Here is a 10,559-nt window from a genome sequence, read left to right as displayed (position 1 = left end):
GGTGGGCTGGCTCGGGCCGGCCCTGGGGGGGGGGGTCTGGTCAGCAGGGGGGGGGATGTGCTGTGCAGCGGAAGGGGGGGGCAGGCCAGCAGTGGGAGCGTGGCTAACAGCTGCAGGGGGAGGGTGGCTGGGGGCTGGAGGGGCCGTTTTTGCAGGGATGGAGGGGGCCATGCCAGCAGGGGGAGGGTGGCTGGGGGCTGGAGGGGCCGTTTTTGCAGGGATGGGGGGGGCCATGCCAGCAGGGGGAGCGGGGACTGGAGCTGCAGGGTGGTGGCTAAAGTCCTCTCCCATGAGGGGGGGTGGAACAGCCCTCCCTTCCCTGCTCTGCTGCGAGCAGGCACGGGAGTGAGGCTGGGGGGCGGAGCCAGCCTGCCGGGCTGATTCCCTTCCTCTGCGGCTGGGAGAGGAGCTGTGAGGGGGCTGAGCGCGAGGCTGGGCCGCCTGCTTCCCTCTCCGGATGGGAGAGGAGCTGTGAGGGGGCTGGGAGCGGGGCTGAGCGCGAGGCTGGGCCGCCTGCTTCCCTCTCCGGATGGGAGAGGAGCTGTGAGGGGGCTGGGAGCGGGGCTGAGCGCGAGGCTGGGCCGCCTGCTTCCCTCTCCGGATGGGAGAGGAGCTGTGAGGGGGCTGGGAGCGGGGCTGAGCGCGAGGCTGGGCCGCCTGCTTCCCTCTCCGGATGGGAGAGGAGCTGTGAGGGGGCTGTGAGCGGGGCTGAGGGGGCTGTGAACGAGGCTGGGCCGCCTGCTTCCCTCTCCGGATGGGAGAGGGCTGCAGCTCTTCCTGCTCTGGCCACTGCTTCCGTGGGGCCGCCGGGCGCTGTGTCCGGCGGTCAGCTGCCTGAGCCTGGATGCTGCTCGTGCTGCGGGGATCCATGCTGCTATCGGGGGACACCACGCTCACAGGTACCTGCAGGGAGAAAAGAAAACAGAGTCAGTGAGTAGCTTTTGCGAGCGCAGGGTTTAAATAGCCCGCCCCATTAGCCCCTCCCCTTGTTGATTCGCGCGCAAATCCACCAAGCCTCGTGGTGGGGGGAAGGAAAGGAAGGCACGTTAAGTACCCCCTGGAGGCACGGGCCATTATGGGCGCGACGGCCCCATTTTGGGACCTCTGCTTCTCTTTCTCCTCCTGCCACAAAGAGGCTGTGTGTTACTGCGCCTCTTCCGTCCTCACTCACACGTCAACATGTTGTCTTCCCAAGCTCTGCCAAAGCATGGCTCTCCTGGACTGGCCCCCAGCGGCTGCCCTGTGAGCCCACACTGGCACTCACTCCGAGGGGCCCCAGCGGCTGCCCTGCGAGACCACACAGGCACTCACTCCGAGGGGCCCCAGCGGCTGCCCTGCGAGACCACACAGGCACTCACTCCGAGGGGCCCCAGCGGCTGCCCTGTGAGCCCACACTGGCACTCACTCCGAGGGGCCCCAGCGGCTGCCCTGCGAGCCCACACTGGCACTCACTCCAAGGAGCCCCAGCGGCTGCCCTGTGAGCCCACACTGGCACTCACTCCGAGGTGCCCCGGCGAGCCCACACTGGCACTCACTCCGAGGGGCCCCAGCGGCTGCCCTGCGAGCCCACACTGGCACTCACTCCAAGGAGCCCCAGCGGCTGCCCTGCGAGCCCACACTGGCACTCACTCCGAGGAGTCCCAGCGGCTGCCCTGCGAGCCCACACTGGCACTCACTCCGATGGGCCCCAGCGGCTGCCCTGCGAGCCCACACTGGCACTCACTCCGAGGAGTCCCAGCGGCTGCCCTGCGAGCCCACACTGGCACTCACTCCGAGGGGCCCCAGCGGCTGCCCTGTGAGCCCACACTGGCACTCACTCCGAGGGGCCCCAGCGGCTGCCCTGTGAGCCCACACTGACACTCACTCCGAGGAGCCCCAGCGGCTGCCCTGCGAGCCCACACTGACACTCACTCCGAGGAGCCCCAGCGGCTGCCCTGCGAGCCCACACTGGCACTCACTCCAAGGAGCCCCAGCCGTTCCTGCGAGCCCACACTGGCACTCACTCCGAGGTGCCCCAGCGGCTGCCCTGCGAGCCCACACTGGCACTCACTCCGAGGGGCCCCAGCGGCTGCCCTGTGAGCCCACACTGGCACTCACTCCGAGGAGCCCCAGTAGCTGCCCTGCGAGCCCACACTTGCACTCACTCCAAGGAGCCCCAGCGGCTGCCCTGTGAGCCCACACTGGCACTCACTCCGAGGGGCCCCAGTAGCTGCCCTGCGAGCCCACACTTGCACTCACTCCAAGGAGCCCCAGCGGCTGCCCTGCGAGCCCACACTTGCACTCACTCCAAGGAGCCCCAGTAGCTGCCCTGCGAGTCCACACTGGCACTCACTCCGAGGGGCCCCAGCCGCTGCCCTGTGAGCCCACACTTGCACTCACTCCAAGGAGCCCCAGCGGCTGCCCTGCGAGCCCACACTTGCACTCACTCCAAGGAGCCCCAGTAGCTGCCCTGCGAGCCCACACGCACTCACTCCAAGGAGCCCCAGCGGCTGCCCTGCGAGCCCACACTGGCACTCACTCCAAGGAGCCCCAGCGGCTGCCCTGCGAGCCCACACTGGCACTCACTCCAAGGAGCCCCAGCGGCTGCCCTGTGACCCCACACTGGCACTCACTCCAAGGCGCCCCAGCGGCTGCCCTGCGAGCCCACACAGGCACTCACTCCGAGGTGCCCCTGCGAGCCCACACTGGCACTCACTCCGAGGTGCCCCTGCGAGCCCACACTGGCACTCACTCCGAGGTGCCCCTGCGAGCCCACACTGGCACTCACTCCGAGGTGCCCCGGCGAGCCCACACACGCACTCACTCCGAGGGCCCCCAGAGAGAATTCCTGCGCACCGCCCTAGATACCTTGTTACTAACCTTCGCCGGGTGCAGCAGATGCACGGTGGGGCTATTTATCGAGGTACGAAAGCCCAGTGGGATGTCCTTGATTGATAGATTGGGTGCGGGGCTGGCACACTAGTTCTGCGCCGCGTCCTCCCCGCGGGAGACTTTCCTGACCCGAGATGCATCGCAACCAGTAATAGTTACACTCGCAGATCCCGGCCTCGGCGTTACACTCGCAGATCCCGGCGTTACACTCGCAGATCCCGGCGTCGGCGTTACACTCGCAGATCCCGGCGTCGGCGTTACACTCGCAGATCCCGGCGTCGGCGTTACACTCGCAGATCCCGGCGTCGGCGTTACACTCGCAGATCCCGGCGTCGGCGTTACACTCGCAGATCCCGGCCTCGACGTTACACTCGCAGATCCCGGCGTCGGCGTTACACTCGCAGATCCCGGCGTCGGCGTTACACTCGCAGATCCCGGCGTCGGCGTTACACTCGCAGATCCCGGCGTCGGCGTTACACTCGCAGATCCCGGCGTCGGCGTTACACTCGCAGATCCCGGCGTCGGCGTTACACTCGCAGATCCCGGCGTCGGCGTTACACTCGCAGATCCCGGCCTCGGCGTTACACTCGCAGATCCCGGTGTCGGCGATACACTCGCAGATCCCGGCGTTACACTCGCAGATCCCGGCGTCGGCGTTACACTCGCAGATCCCGGCGTCGGCGATACACTCGCAGATCCCGGCGTCGGCGTTACACTCGCAGATCCCGGCGTCGGCGTTACACTCGCAGATCCCGGCGTCGGCGTTACACTCGCAGATCCCGGCGTCGGCGATACACTCGCAGATCCCGGCGTCGGCGTTACACTCGCAGATCCCGGCGTCGGCGTTACACTCGCAGATCCCGGCGTCGGCGTTACACTCGCAGATCCCGGCGTCGGCGTTACACTCGCAGATCCCGGCGTCGGCGTTACACTCGCAGATCCCGGCGTCGGCGTTACACTCGCAGATCCCGGCGTCGGCGTTACACTCGCAGATCCCGGCGTCGGCGTTACACTCGCAGATCCCGGCGTCGGCGTTACACTCGCAGATCCCGGCGTCGGCGTTACACTCGCAGATCCCGGCGTCGGCGTCACACTCGCAGATCCCGGCGTCGGCGTCACACTCGCAGATCCCGGCGTCGGCGTTACACTCGCAGATCCCGGCGTCGGCGTTACACTCGCAGATCCCGGCGTCGGCGTTACACTCGCAGATCCCGGCGTCGGCGATACACTCGCAGATCCCGGCGTCGGCGTTACACTCGCAGATCCCGGCGTCGGCGTTACACTCGCAGATCCCGGCGTCGGCGTTACACTCGCAGATCCCGGCGTCGGCGTTACACTCGCAGATCCCGGCGTCGGCGTTACACTCGCAGATCCCGGCGTCGGCGTTACACTCGCAGATCCCGGCCTCGGCGTTACACTCGCAGATCCCGGCGTCGGCGTTACACTCGCAGATCCCGGCGTCGGCGTTACACTCGCAGATCCCGGCCTCGGCGTTACACTCGCAGATCCCGGCGTCGGCGTTACACTCGCAGATCCCGGCGTCGGCGTTACACTCGCAGATCCCGGCGTCGGCGTTACACTCGCAGATCCCGGCGTCGGCGTTACACTCGCAGATCCCGGCGTCGGCGTTACACTCGCAGATCCCGGCGTCGGCGTTACACTCGCAGATCCCGGCGTCGGCGTTACACTCGCAGATCCCGGCGTCGGCGTTACACTCGCAGATCCCGGCGTCGGCGTTACACTCGCAGATCCCGGCGTTACACTCGCAGATCCTGGCGTCGGCGTTACACTCGCAGATCCCGGCGTTACACTCGCAGATCCCGGCGTCGGCGTTACACTCGCAGATCCCGGCGTCGGCGTTACACTCGCAGATCCCGGCGTCGGCGTTACACTCGCAGATCCCGGCGTCGGCGTTACACTCGCAGATCCCGGCGTCGGCGTTACACTCGCAGATCCTGGCGTCGGCGTTACACTCGCAGATCCCGGCGTTACACTCGCAGATCCCGGCGTCGGCGTTACACTCGCAGATCCCGGCGTCGGCGTTACACTCGCAGATCCCGGCCTCGGCGTTACACTCGCAGATCCCGGCCTCGGCGTTACACTCGCAGATCCCGGTGTCGGCGTTACACTCGCAGATCCCGGCGTTACACTCGCAGATCCCGGCGTCGGCGTTACACTCGCAGATCCCGGCGTCGGCGTTACACTCGCAGATCCCGGCCTCGGCGTTACACTCGCAGATCCCGGCCTCGGCGTTACACTCGCAGATCCCGGCGTCGGCGTTACACTCGCAGATCCCGGCGTCGGCGTTACACTCGCAGATCCCGGCGTCGGCGTTACACTCGCAGATCCCGGCGTCGGCGTTACACTCGCAGATCCCGGCGTCGGCGTTACACTCGCAGATCCCGGCGTCGGCGTTACACTCGCAGATCCCGGCGTCGGCGTTACACTCGCAGATCCCGGCGTCGGCGTTACACTCGCAGATCCTGGCGTCGGCGTTACACTCGCAGATCCCGGCGTCGGCGTTACACTCGCAGATCCCGGCGTCGGCGTTACACTCGCAGATCCCGGCGTCGGCGTTACACTCGCAGATCCCGGCGTTCTGACAATGTATTTAGCGCTATAAATATCTCCTGGAAACCGCGGTATTTTCACGGATGATAGAACCAGGTGGCGAATAAAGGGGCAGTTATCTCACCGCGCCGGTGCAATTCCTTCGCGTAATGTGGCACTTTCACCACGTCACGTTTCCGCCCTCTGCGCTGTTTCGGGGGTTTTCCCCAGCGCCGATCCAAATATATTAGTTTAATAGCCTTACTGTATACAGGAACTGGGGCAGGTTCCCGCGGGGGGTACGCGCGCCCAGAGCCGTCCACGTCTGTTTTCGCGTTTTGTGCGACCTGTGCACCCGGCAGAAGAGGCGCGGGGTAAATGTTACCCGCCGGCAAAGAAGGGGTTAATAGTATCTTCTGCCGTTAGATCTGTTGTTTCCTAATGCAGCACCTGCGTCTTTATACCGACAGCACACGTTCACCGTCACACTGCTACACACCTTAACACACTGCTACACACACTGCTACACACCTTAACACACTGCTACACACACTGATACACACCGCTACACACACTGATACACACCTGCGGCTTTATACCGACAGCACACGTTCACCGTCACACTGCTACACACATTAACACACTGCTATACACACTGATACACACTGCTACACACATTAACACACTGCTACACACACTGCTACACACATTAACACACTGCTACACACACTGATACACACCTGCGGCTTTATACCGACAGCACACGTTCACCGTCACACTGCTACACACATTAACACACTGCTATACACACTGATACACACTGCTACACACATTAACACACTGCTACACACACTGCTACACACATTAACACACTGCTACACACACTGATACACACCTGCGGCTTTATACCGACAGCACACGTTCACCGTCACACTGCTACACACATTAACACACTGATATACACACTGCTACACACATTAACACACTGATATACACACTACTACACACATTAACACACTGCTACACACACTGATACACACCTGCGGCTTTATACCGACAGCACACATTCACCGTCACACTGCTACACACATTAACACACTGCTACACACATTAACACACTGCTACACACATTAACACACTGCTACACACATTAACACACTGCTACACACATTAACACACTGCTACACACATTAACACACTGCTACACACATTAACACACTGCTACACACATTAACACACTGCTACACACATTAACACACTGCTACACACCTGCGGCTTTATACCGACAGCACACGTTCACCGTCACACTGCTACACACATTAACACACTGATATACACACTACTACACACACTGATACACACCTGCGGCTTTATACCGACAGCACACGTTCACCGTCACACTGCTACACACATTAACACACTGCTACACACACTGATACACACCTGCGTCTTTATACCGACAGCACACGTTCACCGTCACACTGCTACACACCTTAACACACTGCTATACACACTGATACACACTGCTACACACATTAACACACTGCTATACACACTGATACACACTGCTACACACATTAACACACTGCTACACACACTGCTACACACATTAACACACTGCTACACACACTGATACACACCTGCGGCTTTATACCGACAGCACACGTTCACCGTCACACTGCTACACACATTAACACACTGATATACACACTGCTACACACATTAACACACTGATATACACACTACTACACACATTAACACACTGCTACACACACTGATACACACCTGCGGCTTTATACCGACAGCACACATTCACCGTCACACTGCTACACACATTAACACACTGCTACACACATTAACACACTGCTACACACATTAACACACTGCTACACACATTAACACACTGCTACACACATTAACACACTGCTACACACATTAACACACTGCTACACACATTAACACACTGCTACACACATTAACACACTGCTACACACATTAACACACTGCTACACACCTGCGGCTTTATACCGACAGCACACGTTCACCGTCACACTGCTACACACATTAACACACTGATATACACACTACTACACACACTGATACACACCTGCGGCTTTATACCGACAGCACACGTTCACCGTCACACTGCTACACACATTAACACACTGCTACACACACTGATACACACCTGCGTCTTTATACCGACAGCACACGTTCACCGTCACACTGCTACACACCTTAACACACTGCTATACACACTGATACACACTGCTACACACATTAACACACTGCTATACACACTGATACACACTGCTACACACATTAACACACTGCTACACACACTGCTACACACATTAACACACTGCTACACACACTGATACACACCTGCGGCTTTATACCGACAGCACACGTTCACCGTCACACTGCTACACACATTAACACACTGATATACACACTGATACACACTGCTACACACATTAACACACTGATATACACACTACTACACACATTAACACACTGCTACACACACTGATACACACCTGCGGCTTTATACCGACAGCACACATTCACCGTCACACTGCTACACACATTAACACACTGATATACACACTACTACACACACTGCTACACACCTTAACACACTGCTACACACATTAACACACTGCTACACACATTAACACACTGCTACACACATTAACACACTGCTACACACCTGCGGCTTTATACCGACAGCACACGTTCACCGTCACACTGCTACACACATTAACACACTGATATACACACTGATACACACTGCTACACACATTAACACACTGCTACACACACTGCTACACACATTAACACACTGCTACACACACTGATACACACCTGCGGCTTTATACCGACAGCACACGTTCACCGTCACACTGCTACACACACTGATACACACTGATATACACACTACTACACACATTAACACACTGATATACACACTGATACACACTGCTACACACATTAACACACTGCTACACACACTGCTACACACATTAACACACTGCTACACACACTGATACACACCTGCGGCTTTATACCGACAGCACACGTTCACCGTCACACTGCTACACACACTGATACACACTGATATACACACTACTACACACATTAACACACTGATATACACACTACTACACACATTAACACACTGATATACACACTACTACACACATTAACACACTGATATACACACTACTACACACATTAACACACTGATATACACACTGCTACACACATTAACACACTGATATACACACTACTACACACATTAACACACTGATATACACACTACTACACACACTGCTACACACATTAACACACTGATATACACACTACTACACACACTGATACACACACTGCTACACACACTGATATACACACTACTACACACATTAACACACTGATATACACACTGCTACACACATTAACACACTGATATACACACTACTACACACACTGATACACACCTGCGGCTTTATACCGACAGCACACGTTCACCGTCACACTGCTACACACCTTAACACACTGCTATACACACTGATACACACTGCTACACACATTAACACACTGCTATACACACTGATACACACTGCTACACACATTAACACACTGCTACACACACTGCTACACACATTAACACACTGCTACACACACTGATACACACCTGCGGCTTTATACCGACAGCACACGTTCACCGTCACACTGCTACACACATTAACACACTGCTATACACACTGATACACACTGCTACACACATTAACACACTGCTACACACACTGCTACACACATTAACACACTGCTACACACACTGATACACACCTGCGTCTTTATACCGACAGCACACGTTCACCGTCACACTGCTACACACATTAACACACTGCTATACACACTGATACACACTGCTACACACATTAACACACTGCTACACACACTGCTACACACATTAACACACTGCTACACACACTGATACACACCTGCGGCTTTATACCGACAGCACACGTTCACCGTCACACTGCTACACACATTAACACACTGATATACACACTGCTACACACCTTAACACACTGCTACACACATTAACACACTGCTACACACATTAACACACTGCTACACACATTAACACACTGCTACACACACTGATACACACTGCTACACACACTACTACACACATTAACACACTGATATACACACTACTACACACATTAACACACTGATATACACACTACTACACACATTAACACACTGATATACACACTACTACACACATTAACACACTGATATACACACTGCTACACACATTAACACACTGATATACACACTACTACACACATTAACACACTGATATACACACTACTACACACACTGATACACACCTGCGGCTTTATACCGACAGCACACGTTCACCGTCACACTGCTACACACATTAACACACTGATATACACACTACTACACACATTAACACACTGATACACACCTGCGGCTTTATACCGACAGCACACATTCACCGTCACACTGCTACACACATTAACACACTGCTACACACATTAACACACTGCTACACACATTAACACACTGCTACACACATTAACACACTGCTACACACCTGCGGCTTTATACCGACAGCACACATTCACCGTCACACTGCTACACACATTAGCACACTGATATACACACTGCTACACACCTTAACACACTGCTACACACACTGATACACACCTGCGGCTTTATACCGACAGCACACATTCACCATCACACTGCTACACACCTTAACACACTGCTACACACCTTAACACACTGCTACACACACTGATACACACCTGTGGCTTTATACCGACAGCACACATTCACCATCACACTGCTACACACCTTAACACACTGCTACACACCTTAACACACTGCTACACACACTGATACACACCTGTGGCTTTATACCGACAGCACACGTTCACCGTCACACTGCTACACACATTAACACACTGATATACACACTGCTACACACCTTAACACACTGATATACACACTCAAATTAACACAGACCCACTCATTAACACTGATATTAACACACTGCTACACACACTGATACACACCGTAACACACTGATATAC

The 10,559-nt window shown here is 56.4% G+C and overlaps 1 protein-coding gene across 1 annotated transcript in view; it reads left to right on the top strand.

Annotated features, from left to right (window-relative positions):
- Positions 1–318: 318 nt before the first annotated feature.
- Positions 319–10,559, top strand: part of SRCIN1 (SRC kinase signaling inhibitor 1) — a gene marked incomplete at its 3' end in the record, with an annotated part of 111,590 nt that continues 101,349 nt past the window's right edge. Inside the window, exon 1 of the mRNA XM_075584626.1 lies at positions 319–899. Coding sequence (XP_075440741.1) covers positions 845–899 — 55 coding nt within the window. The remainder of the gene's footprint in view (positions 900–10,559) is intronic.

Source organism: Ascaphus truei, unplaced genomic scaffold, assembly GCF_040206685.1.
Source record: "Ascaphus truei isolate aAscTru1 unplaced genomic scaffold, aAscTru1.hap1 HAP1_SCAFFOLD_687, whole genome shotgun sequence".
In the NCBI taxonomy this organism is placed as follows: Eukaryota; Metazoa; Chordata; class Amphibia; order Anura; family Ascaphidae; genus Ascaphus; species Ascaphus truei.
This window is presented reverse-complemented; position numbering and strand designations above follow the sequence as displayed.